At 37.2% G+C, this 14,066-nt stretch overlaps 1 protein-coding gene across 2 annotated transcripts in view; it reads right to left on the bottom strand.

The window, feature by feature from the left end:
- CLINT1 (clathrin interactor 1) overlaps positions 1-12,150 on the bottom strand; it is a 58,867-nt gene extending 46,717 nt beyond the window's left edge. Inside the window, exon 1 of one of the 2 annotated variants that reach the window (XM_026510876.4) lies at positions 11,903-12,150. In XM_026510876.4, the coding sequence (XP_026366661.1) occupies positions 11,903-11,943 (41 nt within the window). In that variant the 5' untranslated portion in view covers positions 11,944-12,150. The remainder of the gene's footprint in view (positions 1-11,902) is intronic. The other variant, XM_026510875.4, reaches the window with a different exon arrangement.
- Positions 12,151-14,066: the final 1,916 nt, after the last annotated feature.

Raw genomic sequence — 14,066 nt, forward strand, 5'->3', positions numbered from 1 at the left:
TACATAAGCCTGGACAGAAGCCTGCACTGGAATGAGATGACTAGAACAACTGGAATACAGACTGCGGAGAGATAAAATTATTGTTCCAATGTTAAATTTCCTGAATCTGATACCCATACTATGGTTACGTAGAAGAATAATCTCTGTTCTTAGGAAATGCACACTGAAGTTTTGAGACAAAGGTGGTATGTATCCTACTTTTAAAGATATCGGAAAAGTGTGTGAGTGTGTGTGGGTGCACGCACATACGCGCACGTGTGTGTATGTAGGCAAAGTGGAAGAAGAAGAAAAGAGAGAATGTAAAGCAAATATGGTAAAATCTTAAAAACTGGTGAATCAGGATAAAGGACATACAGGTGTTTCCCTTACTATTTTAAGAATTTTAATTTCAGAATAAAAAGTTATTTAAAAATTTGCCTAGGGGCACCTGGGTGGCTTAGTCAGTTAGGTGGCTGCCTTCAGCTCAGGTCATGATCCCAGAATCCTGGGATCAAGTGCTGCATCAGGCTCCCTGCTCAGCAGGGAGGCTGCTTCTCCCTCTCCCTCTGCTGACAACCCCCACCTCCCTGCTTGTGCTGTCAAATAAGTAAATAAAATCTTAAAAAAAAATTTTTTTTAAATAAAATAAAAATTTGCCTAATTGCACAATATTGTGAATGTATTAAATGCCACTGAATTCAGCACTTTAAAATGGTCAATGTTATGTGACTCTTACCTCAATATTTTTTTTTAATTTGTCTCTCTAGGTAACATACATACAACTGTACGTAGGTAACAACATACATACAACTGTATGTCGGTAACAACATACATACAACTGTACGTGGGTAACAACATACATACAACTGTACGTGGGTAACAACATACATACAACTTGGAACAAAGCCAAACTTCATGAAAATGGTTGGGTTTATTACCTTTTCATTTTGAGCTATCATTTTCTTGATTCTGCAATTTGGAGAACATTTATTTCAGTCTCGAACTAGGCAATGACTAGCTTTTTCAAGTGCAATCATTCTTCCATTAAAGCACTGAAGAATTTAGTTGCAGAGTGAACATCAGCTTTCAGATACAGAATGCGTAAGTTTAAATGTTAAAGTTTATCAGCATTAAAACACATAATGAAATTTAGGCTAACCTGATTTTTATAATTAATGTCATTTTATATTTAACTTATAGTAAAAGGAACAATTAGTAATATAAAGTATGCATATTTTATCCTTTTGGTACACCCAACACCACATCTCCTTTACCAAACCATGTTAGCATGTCAAACAGTCTTAAGTACTTATATGAGTGAAAAATACTAACAGTTTAACATTTTACTCAACTAATAAATAGGCCAAAAACACCCTCAATGAAGCTCTTAGGAGAGTTCTGGTTCCAAAGTTTCCATGTAACAGTAACTTATTACCATATTCAATGACAATAAAAGCTAGCAAAATGTTATATTTAGATACAATAGTGATAGAATATTTATGACTTTAAATAACTAGGACACCCATTCCCACATGCTAGAAAAACTTTTAGTAAAATATTTAGCATAAAATATTTATTTGAAAGTTGTTTTGGAAATACCAGTCATTACAAATTCAACTGTGTATCCTGTGGTACACATTATCAATTCAAGTACAAGTTCTTCAAGTGCAATTTCTAATAAATTTTAAAAGCCTAAGCTCCCAAGGTAATAGATTTTAAAAGCCTAAGCTCTCAAAGTCCTGTTTTTTTTAAAGTATAGAATATTATTCCTATCCAACAACCAAAACCACTCCTGCTCTGTACTTAAAGAAGCTTTGGACAATCTTTCGCTACTGATGGCAGTTGTTTAAGGCCTCTCGCACAGCTAGTTAGTAAACCAAATTTTTGTTTTATAAAGAAAGGACAGTGCGATGTTTTTCTTGTCAGGAGGTATCATATGTTAAACTGGTTTCACAAACAGATCAAATATCCAAGGTATTAAAAAGTGAGTATAGTGTTAATTTTATTTGTGTTATAGATCTCAATTCTAGTTTGTACAGGTATGGATAAAATAGCCACTAAAATAATTTTAATAGTAAAAATGTTACTGTTATAGGGGTTTAAAGTTTATTTAAAAATTTCTGCCAACTCCTAAATTTCTATTAATTAGAACTAATCTAAAGAATAACAGTCTTTGTTCATCTCTATCTTTTAATTTTGGGTTATCACTTTTTAAAGCCATCTCACAACAATGAAACTAAATAAACAAAACAAAAACAATGAAGAATTTATTGAGAACACTTTTCTGTAATAAATTAACTCATTTAATTCTCTTAACAGTCCTGAAAGGTAGACCTTATCCCATTTTATACAGCAGAAGTGGACAAAATCTCTCAATTTATCAGGTCTCCCTTCTAATTACCCCTTCCACTCTCATTTAAAGATCTTATTTATTTGAGAGAGAGAGGGAAAGAGAATCTCAAGCAGACTCTCCACCGAGCACAGAGCTCAAAGGCCAGGCTCATTCTCAAGTGCCCTACCATCCCTCATGTAAAAATAAAATTGAAATCCAAAGAAATTTGCTCAGCTTGGGCATACTCATGACCAATATCCTTTTAAATATGTGGCACCCTATATAAAATACCCTACTAAGGCAATTTTATTAAATGTATTACCTGATTCCTTCAGGAAAAAAATCTAAAAGGAAGTTCTGAAATTAGTTAACCTTAGAAAAACAGTTTCATAACTATTCTAAGAGAATGATAAACTGATGAAAAATTCTGCACTGGGACAACATGTAAAAATTACACCTTTGTAGACGCAAATGCTTGATATTGTACAGTGTGATTACATGACTGATTCTTTTCATTTCTATCTGATTAAGTTCAGCGACACTGCTAAATATCAAACACTAACCAAAGTATGTAATTAAAAATCCTCTCAACAAAGCTAAAATGAGAAATCCTGCACCTACTTCAATAGCGGTAAGTTTGCAAAATTACCTCTATTTGAAGTCAAATATCTGATATTTTGTTTAAATTGTTTTTCATTTTCTACTCTTGATTGATTAAACTTAGATTTATTCAAATGTATTTCCCAAACCTCAAAACTAGACTCAACTTTTCTGACATATATGAAATTACTTCCAGAACCCCACCACCAAAATTTTCAAACCTCTATAATTTATCTCCCCTCAAGCTATAAAAAAACCCAAATGTCTATACTTCAAATTATTAATTTGTAGTATTTGATTGGAGTAGGAAGGGCTCTTTCTTTTGCAATGGAACATCTTCTAAGACAGTATCCACTGATGTCATCCTATGCTTGGAACCATTTGGGAGCAGGTTTTTATCAGTGAGTCTACACTGTTATTTGACTGGTTTCAGATTTTGCACTTCCTGTTTGATACCTTATTCAGCCTCATCTTCCTTTCAGGCAAATATACTTAAAAAAATAAAAAAAAGTATTTCAGGATGTATCTCTTTCATGAAGCTTTTGCTATTTTTATCTTGTTCTTTTTATTCTCTCAACAGTATACACATCCTGTACCCCAAATGCAGATATCATACTACCTTGTATTATTCTCTATTTCTTTTTCATGTGCTTTTCATGTACATCTGCTTCACAGAATCATATGCAGCTGCGATTGGAACCACAAGGTCTCTCTCTCATCTTATAGTACTCCACAGGGCTCATAGCAGATATTTAATGAGCACTCAGTGAAGGACCTTTATAAGGGACAGCCAAGATTGGTAAGGATACCAGTAATGTATTTGCAGTTACTGCATAACATTTACATATAACATATGCCAAAAACATAGTACTTGGATAAGTATATAACGGACTATGGAATATATTCCTAAATGCTCAGTCTGAAGAAAAATTGGAAAAGTTGGGCATAAATCACAGATTAAAACAACACAGTGCTACAGGTACAGCAAAGACCACAATCTAAAGATCAAAGGATTATGTGAAACTTATTAAAGTTGTGGTAGCTGGTTAAAAGACTACTAATTCTGAAGCACACTTTATAGCTCATAAATGCTATATTTTCTAGGATTAAGTAGTAAGCACCTTCACTACAATAGCTAAGATTTTCTTTTGCACCTACACAAACACCTGTTTGCTTCCCTTCCATTGAGGGGCATCCAACTTACAGACATTACTCAAAGGACTGCAAGAGTCCAGAAAGTTTTTCCTTTATGACAGGTACATACAAGGGGAAAAAACTCACTGAATTTGGTTTAGAAACTTAAGAATTATAAATTTCTTTCAAAGTTATTTTTAATTAGTATAAGGTATACGCTAGTAACTCACCTTTATCATTATAGTAAAATAAATCATTTTTTTGTTTAAATAATATCTTGTAAAAGTTAGCAAAAACTGTTAAATATATGTCCTGAAAGCAGACATGTAGATTTAAATCTAGACTCTATTTTCTAGATGTGTTACTCTGGACAAGTACCTGGACTTCTCTGTGCCCCATTTCCTTATCAATAAATTGATGATGATAATAATGTTGTAACAATGTTCTTGGCATATGGCAAATGTTAAATAACTATTAGCTCTTCTTAAAAATATCTGGACTTAAATGATTTCCTCGGTAACATAAATCGGCTTATCAAATTTAACAAATTCAAAAATGTTTATTGAGCACCTACTATATGTCATAAACTCTTCCAAGAGTTAGTAATACAGCTGTAAACAAAACAAAGTCCCTGCCTTTAAGGAGTTTCATTCCAGAGGTAGCAAAAGAATACATGTAAATAAAGGAAGTAGAGGGGAAAAGAGTGATGTAGGTGAATGCATGCTATTTTATATAGGGAGTAAACAGAAAACCAGAGAGTGGTCAAAATCAAGTACGGGCTAGGAGGCAGTGAGATGAGAAGTGACTGAGGAGCTCTGGGACAGATCTGATTTAGTATTTTTAAAGAATCACTACTGCTTTGTGGAAAGCAGGTCATAGGGTTAAAATTGTTACTTGGCTTCATGAGAAATAAGCCACATTTCAAAAGCCTATTCAATACCAAACTTATAAACATAAGCCAAACACATTAAACTAACGTTATTATTTAACCATTGTGGTTTAATTACAAAAAGTTTTAATCATACAACCTTAAGTTGAAGAATGAGTATGATAAAAATCAAGAGGAAAAAAACCTCAGCATATTTACTTGCACTGGTCTTTAATGATTTGCTAAAAATACACGAAACCAGGGGCGCCTGGGTGGCACAGAGGTTAAGCGTCTGCCTTCGGCTCAGGGCGTGATCCCGGCGTTATGGGATCGAGCCCCACATCAGGCTCCTCTGCTATGAGCCTGCTTCTTCCTCTCCCACTCCCCTTGCTTGTGTTCCCTCTCTCGCTGGCTGTCTCTATCTCTGTCAAATAAATAAATAAAATCTTTAAAAAAAAAATACATGAAACCAAATGGCAAGAGAAACAAGAAATTAAATTTTCAATGCATGTATTTTTTCTATGTAAAATATTAAAGGCTATCCAGACGAGAATTTTTTTAAAGATTTATATTCATTTGAGAGCGAGAGAGAGAGAGAGAGAGAGAGAGCGCGCGCGCGCATGAGCCAGGGAGGGCAGAGGGAGAGGGAGAAGCAGACTCCCCACTGAGCAGGGAGGCCAAGGCAGGGGCTGATCCCAAGACCTTGGGATCATGACCTGAGCTGAAGGCAGGCTCATTAACCCGAATAAGCCATCCTGGCGTCCCTAGATGAGAATTTTTGAGTGAAACATTTCAAAAGCATGCATACACATCTACCATGTAGTGGTGAATTTATGTGGAAGTTAAAATTATTTACATTTGAATTATGTAGAACCTACTCTCCTAAGAATTTAGAAACTAAACAAAATTCACACTTCAAAGGACATTCTAATTGGCAAACTGTACTTTCCTTCAGTACAAAACATGCCTATTGTTGCACATTAACAAAATTACTAACATCTAATAGTTCATTAGATAAATCTATCCACGAGTCATAAATAGCTATAAATTGGTTCCAACATGGGAATACATTATGTTCTTTTACCTGTATTTAATTTTCAGGCTAAAGAGCTCTGGTAAGGCAAAAAAATTTCTTGTGAACTTGAGAGAATGGCCTGAATAATTTGAAAGCCCTTTCTGCGATGTGCTTTCCTTGTATAAATTCTCAGAGATAACAAATTTGATATATTTTAGAGGTTTCTTTTTTTTGATACTGTTCAGTTTAAGAATAAACCATCAACTTCAATTTGCCCTCAAAAAATAAATCTTTTTACCTTTTAGGAGGAAAGTTTACATTATCCCTATCTTTAAAATCTTGAGAAAATACAAAACAAACTGAACAAAAATTAGCAGATGGAAATTGCAATATGTCTTCCCAAAGACTCTATTCCTCCACGTCTTTTTAAAGAATTACTTCTGTAATATGCTACAGTATTAAAGTAAAAGCATTTATAACTTAGTGAAAACAACACACGGCACATGTAGTAGAGATACTTCAGTGAGTTTTCCTTTATGTAGGTTAAGCTGTCCATTCAGATGAAAAGCTTTATGAAAGAGTGCCCACTGAAAACAATGATTCACAGATTAAGACACAGTTCTTAATTACTTGTAAATAATGCAGTCTGACAACAATATTTTCTTTATTCTTTTAAACACTATATTCTTTTGATTTTTTCTGTTATAAATTATTTCTGTATTACATAATAACAATAGGCATTTCAAGAGTTTGTCAGATAATATGCTAAGTGTTTCACGTGAATTTAATCCTCACGAGAACCCTGTAAAATAAATATCATCTCCACTTCCTAGTGTAGAGATATTGTTCCAATGCCCAAGACTGCTGCTTCTTAGTAGTGGACCCAGGAGTTTAATCCAGTTCTGATCTCTGAATCAAACTGCTTCAGATCCATTAAATATCACCTGGAGGGGGGGCGCCTGGGTGGCTCAGTCGTTAAGCATCTGCCTTAGGCTCAGGGCGTGATCCCGGAGTCCTGGGATCGAGCCCCACATCAGAATCCTCTGGTGGGAGCCTGCTTCTCCCTCTCCCACTCCCCCTGCTTGTGTTCCCTCTCTCGCTGTCTCTCTCTCTGTCAAATAAATAAATAAAATCTTTAAAAAAAAAATCACCTGGAGAGATATAGGATAATGTGTTTTGCTAGTAAATTACTATAAAAACAGATGGATGGACAAACACACATAAGTAGACTAAATATAAAGTTTATGAAATGACAGCTTAAAAAAGCACAAAAGAATAAGCAGTTAAATATGTTGTCCTAGAATGTTAAGTAATGTCAGCTAAGGCTAAAAGGAGTTAACTGGGGTACCTGAGTGGCTCAGCCCCTTAAGCTTCTGCCTTCTGCTCAGGTCATGATCCCAGGGTCCTGGGGTCAGTCCTGCATAGGTCTCTCTGCTCAGCGGGGAGCCTGCTTCTCCCTCCACCCCACCCCCCTGGTGATTGATCTCTCTCGGATAAATAAAATCTTTAAAAAATAAAAAATAAATAAATAAAAGGAGTTAACTCATTGTATATAAGAACTATTACAAACACTAAAAAATGTACTTTTTAATAGCTAGATATATCTTAATATGAAAGATAAAACAATAAAATGTCTTCAAGATTAAAATGTTATTTAAGCTGCCTATGCTCTTTTTTCTTAAAAGAAATATTAAGTAAATATTAAAAATAAGTAAGAAAGTAATACAAGAGCATAGAAAAAAGTTCAACTGTGGAGCTATACTGTAAAAACTAGGAGTACTGTAAGTGGTATTTAAAATTAAAAAAAAAGCCAAGTACTTTTAGTAGATACATCAGTAAACAGATGAAAAACTACTTGTAAACTAACACTACAGGACACAGAAAAACATAAGAGGCAACTAAGTGATTTTTAAAAGCATTGTGACACTAGTACTGAATAGGCTAATTTAAACTACAGAAAAGCTGGCAGAAGACAAATTAAACTCTTCTTTCTTTGGAATTAAATTCTTAATATCTTCTTATAACCACTTACTAGAAGAAAGGGAGGATAATTAATTATTTCAGCAATAACAATTATCTGTAATTGGCTCCCAAAAAGTTGATACGGGAAGACTAAAAAGCTGACAGTCATGTTTGCTTTCAAATTCTAAGAAGCACACGGAACAGAGATTTACTGGTAAGATAGGGAAAATAAGGGGGAAACCATCTGCTGACCAAAAGGCAAAACTGATGATAAGTTCAAATTGTAGCATACTTGTAATGTCAAGTTTCTCAAAGGCAGGTATTGTACTTTTCAAGTTCAGAAAACACGGTACTCCAAAAAAATAATAAAAGTATTATCTGTTGAAATAACTGAATGATTTTCTATAAAAGCCAAGTTCTTCCTCCAGGGTCTAGACTAGAACAGTAGTTTCTGTAGCTCTATTACATGAACTAAACATGTAGGAGCTAAAAATGCATGTAACACCAACAAAAATCAACTTACGGCGGAAAATGCAAGCTATGCTTAAGAAAATAACTTAAAATGGACTATCTATGAGTCCATTAAAATGGACTACCAGCACTATCTGAATCACTATCATAAAAAGAGTAAGGACCACTATGTAATAGATTTACCATTAATATTACTCCCTGAGATGAAAGAGAAGGATTAGCCGGGCTTGAATAAGCAGCAGTGCGATCTACTACTTTCATGTCACGTTTACTACATTTCCAAAATTTGGAGAAAAAACAGACTGGAACTGCAGCAACTTTTAATTTATACTATGTATAGAGTGACAAAATATAAAAGTATCCAATTTTATTACAAGAAGGGAGGTCACACAATAGTGGTCAAGCTAGTCCTAATCGGTAAGAGTGGTGCCACTTATCCTTTCCTGCCACTGCTGCCTTTTATGCAACTTGAGTACAAGTGGGAGGAAACTGGTCCTCTAAGCTCTGGCTGGCCTATGACTTCATCTACTCTTCCTCAGTGTTCTGCAAAACAAGCTATTTAATACTACCAGGAGGTGCAACAATTGTGGAAAATATCCCACCCTACAGGTCTTCAAGTTCTCAAAAGCCAATATATGAAATATATCATTACACTTCAGAATTGCCACCATACTTGATCTAACTGTAGCTCCAGGGAACACATTCTGAAAAAGTGCATTTTTGTTTCTCAAGTAAACCTCATTGGGTAGGGTTATACGCTAAATAAAAAGTCGTAGTTCCCGAGTCATGGGTTGCACTTATTTACTGCATAAAGCATTTAAATATAACATTTATTGATTACCACTTTAAAAAAAACTCCCTTTTCAGCTGAAACTGTCTTTGGAGGATAATGACTTTCCAAAATTTATCTGCTATTATGAAATACTAGTTCCATTTCTTTCCCGCGGATGAAAATTCTTATCTCCGGAGAGCCAGTGAAGTTGGAAACAGTCTTTCTCTACCCCAGACCCCTCATTTTACAGATAAGGAATCTATAATCTGGAGATTTATGTGATTCTCTCTAAAATTAGACATATGGCTAACTTAAAAGGCAGTATCAGAATCTGAACCCCCAAAACCCCTAACTAGCGCCCTTAATCCAAACTCTCTGAGGAATCCTTAATCACTTCGTCTTGTTTCTTCAATTCAAGTAACCTCAATACCTTATCCTCCTAATAATCAAAGTAGCCATTCTAGGATCTGTTTCTCCTCCATTATGGCATTTCAAAGTGAAGAGTCTAACTGAACACAGTGACACAGGTACTGGTTCTTATACTTTGAGGGAAGAATTTCTTCTTTCCTGCCAGTGAAAGATGAAAATTAAATCCTGAATATTCATCAGTAGAACAACCTCACATATTAGTATCATGTGTCAGACACCCGCAAAAGCTTTAAAAAGTCCTTGGTGGCAACATTCTTACATGTTCTTGAATAACTTAGCTCAAGTCTCCATTCTAAAGTGGGTAGTAGTAAAAAGGAAGAAATTCTTTTTCAACAAGTTGTTCCATTATGACTTGAGAACTACTTCCGTGGCAAATTTAATCTGAACACTTGAAGATTAGTAACATAGGTGATAAAGACAAACAATATGAACTGTACGACAAGAGCAGGAACATTGTCTTGATTTCCATCTCCTGAAAAATGTATGCAGCCTCTGCAAATTTTTGAGTACCACAAACTCCATCCTCTAAGATAACAAGATGTTACTTAGTGGTTTTCTTCTGCTATTCTCTGACTTGGAAATAGTTTTGTAGAGACTTTTAGACTTTTAAAAACTATTTAAGCTGGTATCTAAGTCTTTGTACCATTTAAAAAAACAACAACAACAAATGATCCAGTAGGGCATGCACAGCACCCATGGAAAAATAAATAAATAAATAAAAAACAACTAATGAACCCGGATCTGGAAAAGAATGATTATCTTTAGAAAGCAAAGGCTGTATAAATAGCAAAATAAGCCCAAAATAAATGTCTGAGGGCTTAATCATCATATAAATAGTTGATAAAGGAAAATTATTAAAGCAAATCACTTTCCAAACATGGTGCTTCTCTTTTAATGTTTACCTTACTCTCAATGCAGAACATCTGCTACAGTTATCAAACGTATACTGATCTAAAGATATTGTGTTAAGGGCTTTATATGTAAAGCCTTTAGCCCTTAATCCTTACAATATTGTAAGGTAGGTATCTGTTATTACTTTCACACTGCACCTAAGAAAACTAGGGCACTTAAAGATTAAGTAACTTTCCAAGGCTACACAGCTTGAACCCAGCTCCGTAGGTTCTGAAACCTGTGTTTTTCAGACACTCTACTGCCTTGGTAGCACAGAAAATTTGAAAATATGGTCAAACTCTAAGTTCTAGCTGATGCATTATCCAAGCCACTATAAACTGAGGGTTTCTTTCTTTTCGTTTTTTTTTTTTTTTGGTGTCAAGAAAGACTCAATAGTTTGGCATCTACACTTCCTGATTTTAGGTTGGATTGGTGTCACAAACGTTTTTGTTACTACACATATTGCCTAATCACTAGAACTCAAAAGGAAGAGGACTGGTTAAATTCTTAAACTTTATTTCCTGCTGGCCTAGAAGAACTTACTTTAACCATTGTTATGTCCGTTAAGCATTAAAGTTTTCTTAGTGTAGTGAGACACTAAAGTTACCACTTAAGTCTTAAAGGAAATCATCTATGTTATTAGTCATTTTACCTGTCAGGGAAGTTAAGAGCAGATCAACAGGATATAAACCTGGGTTGTTTCCTTCTTTAGGGGAAACTTCTTAATGACTTGTTAATAAAACCAAATGGAACAAGTGGCCCTCCAAAAATGAAGAGCAGTGGAAAAGGAAACAGAGGAAAAGAAGAATCACAGTAATTTACGTGGTGATCTACTTTCACTGGTGTTAGGAAAGCAAAGGATGAATCTCCTCTTCAGTAACTTCAGTCTGACCACAATGGCCACTTGTTACACCTACCACCCACTCCAACACTTCAGGTTCATTAGGAATTAAAAGAAACCCAATAAGGTGAAGTACACAATCCATCCAGGCCTAAGGTCTCCGCACCACACCCTGAGGAACACAGAGGGTCAGTGCACTGCGTCCCTCACCCCCAAGCCTTCGCTGCTACCCTGGAGGCAAAGCCCACAGCCTGGGGCCAAGACAGTCCTTCGGCTAGGGCAGTGACCCAGCTCTAGACAACCCCGCCCCCTCCCCTGACCGAAGAAGGGTCTATGCCTAGAGGGATGGAGGTAGGGGCATGGTGAGGAAGGCCTGCACAGGACAGGCAGGGGCTAACAGCGTGTTCTGAAACGAGGAAGGGTCCCTTCTCAGCCTCGCCGGTCTGGACGAGCTCCGGGCCGGGGATGAGAGCCGGCCGCCGCCATGATGGGGCTGGCCAAGCCGGGGGGGCGTGACGCGGGCGGCCCCGGGCGCGGGGCCAGCTCCCCTTCCCCCTTCCGTCCCTCCCCTGAGTGGGCCTCGGCCACAACTGACCCCCGATACTCACGCTTTGTCCACCAGCTCCCGCACCTTCCACATGTTCAACATCGTGCCCCGCGCGGGCCGAGCCGCCGCCTCCCTCCCCTGCTCCCCACGGACCCCGGGACACTTCCGCGCCGAGGCAGATCCAGGCTGGGGTCGCCTCCGCCGCCCGCCGCCTCGAACTCCCCCAGTTAGGTCCTTCTCTTGCCACAGCCGCGGCGCCGCCGGTGACACGTCGAGACGCGGGGGCAGAGGCGCTGCGTGGAGCGGAAGTGCCCGACTTTCCGCCCGCTGCGCGCGGGGCACGCCGGGACTTGTAGTTCTCTGCGCGCCTAGCGGACCGGTGAGGCTGAGAGAGATGGTGTGGTAAGTTTGGTGCTATTTCTGTCAGATTTTCCCAGTCCTACGCACGCTTCCCCATGTCTCTGACCTTCGGAACCAGAAACTCTGGGTGATGGGACCCAGCAATCTGTGCTTTAACGAATCCTCCGTGCTCAAGTGTCAGAAGCACTAGTATAGGATCTAGCTGCGCTCAAACTTTCCAAATGTAAAGTATTGCTTCTCCCCAGAAACAGTCCACAGCGTGCTATGATTTTGAACCTTCAAATTGAAAGGCTTTTCTTGTAAAATAAGTCTTGTTAAAATATTACCTGAGAAAGTACAGAATAAATCATGTGGAAACAATCCAGAAAAAAAGAGAAATATAAAGTATTGCTATGTTATTAATAATGATTATACAGAAATGTTATTGCTATATGTATTTGTATTCCACATTGACAGAAGCATCGCTGTATTTGGTTCCAAATATACTTCCTTCTTAGGGCCTGAATTTCCATACCTGTAAATTGAAGAGGTTGTATTCTAAAACGTATTCCACTCTAATTCTATGATACGGTGGCTTTATATTTAAACAGCTATCAGATTTCCTCCTTAGATACTTCATCATGGAGCTCAGAAACTTAGTTCACACTCTGTAGGAAACTAGAAAGACAACACTAGGACATGTCCAAGAACTTGGCAGGTTTATATTCTTAAGCATAAGTATACACACACTGAATTCAGTGTTTTATTGTAATGGTTGCTGTCACTTCATTTTTCACTTATTCATTTTTAACAATGGTCATGTTAAAGCTGCAAGAAACCTTAAAATTCATTTGATCCAACTGCTTAAATTTTACAGTGCTTTTCATTCTATAAATATTTATTGAGAATTTTCTGTGTGCCAGGAGTAGGGAATACAGCTGGGAACAAGACTGACACGGCCTCAGCTCCCTAGGATCTTAAAGGTCTTTAGAGCAAATGCAATAATCAAGGAAACATTTAAGATAATTGCAGATAGATAGTGGGTGAAGAAAACAGAAGATAATGTGATAGAGAATGATGTTAGAGGAAAATAACATTAGGGAATATTTAGGGCCTCTTTGAAGACACTATATTTAAGCTAAAACTTGAATGATGAAAAGGAGCTAGCTGTAAAAAAAGATCTGCAAGAAAAGAATATCTGGTGGGGGGAACAGAGGAAGATTCTGATTCACAAGGGAGAAGTGAGATTGATTGCTGCTAGGTGTGACGCCTGTTAACAATGATCCTAAATGAAGAACCCAGAACTTTGGACCCCCTAGTTCCTCGGGTAAAGTCACCTCTTCACATTGCATCCATTTAATTACTGGAAGCATCTTTGGAAAGGGTTTCAGGACAGCTTTGGGATTAAGGCCTGAGAGAAGCAAGTTGAAAGAATTGTCAGACAGAAAAGTATAAAAAGCAGAAATCGGGACAAAGCTATCTCAAAGCTTTGTCAAGATATGACTGCTTGGGCAGGCATAAAGTGAATTGGATTGGTGGGTGGGGAGAAGCAGGGAAAGATGAGAAGAGATAGGTAGAGAAATAGGGCTTTCAAATGAGAAGTTTGTTTCCTGTAGAAAAGAGTGTCCAGCCCGAGATTCAAAGGATGGAATGTGACCAGAGGAGATAAGAAAGAGAAACTACCTTGCATAAATAATAGCTCAGCAAGTTAACTTTCAAACAAGCAGGTCCAGGGTACACCAGCAGAATGGGTCTGGCATAAAAATAACCACCTTCCCTGCTCTGGGCCTGTTTGCACATTCATAGCAATTCACTATCAGCATCACCAGAACTACCTAGAGAGTACAATGTCCCTGTCTACTTTGCTTGTTTCAACACCAAGTTTG

This window comes from Ursus arctos, unplaced genomic scaffold (genome assembly GCF_023065955.2).
Source record: "Ursus arctos isolate Adak ecotype North America unplaced genomic scaffold, UrsArc2.0 scaffold_15, whole genome shotgun sequence".
NCBI lineage: Eukaryota > Metazoa > Chordata > Mammalia > Carnivora > Ursidae > Ursus > Ursus arctos.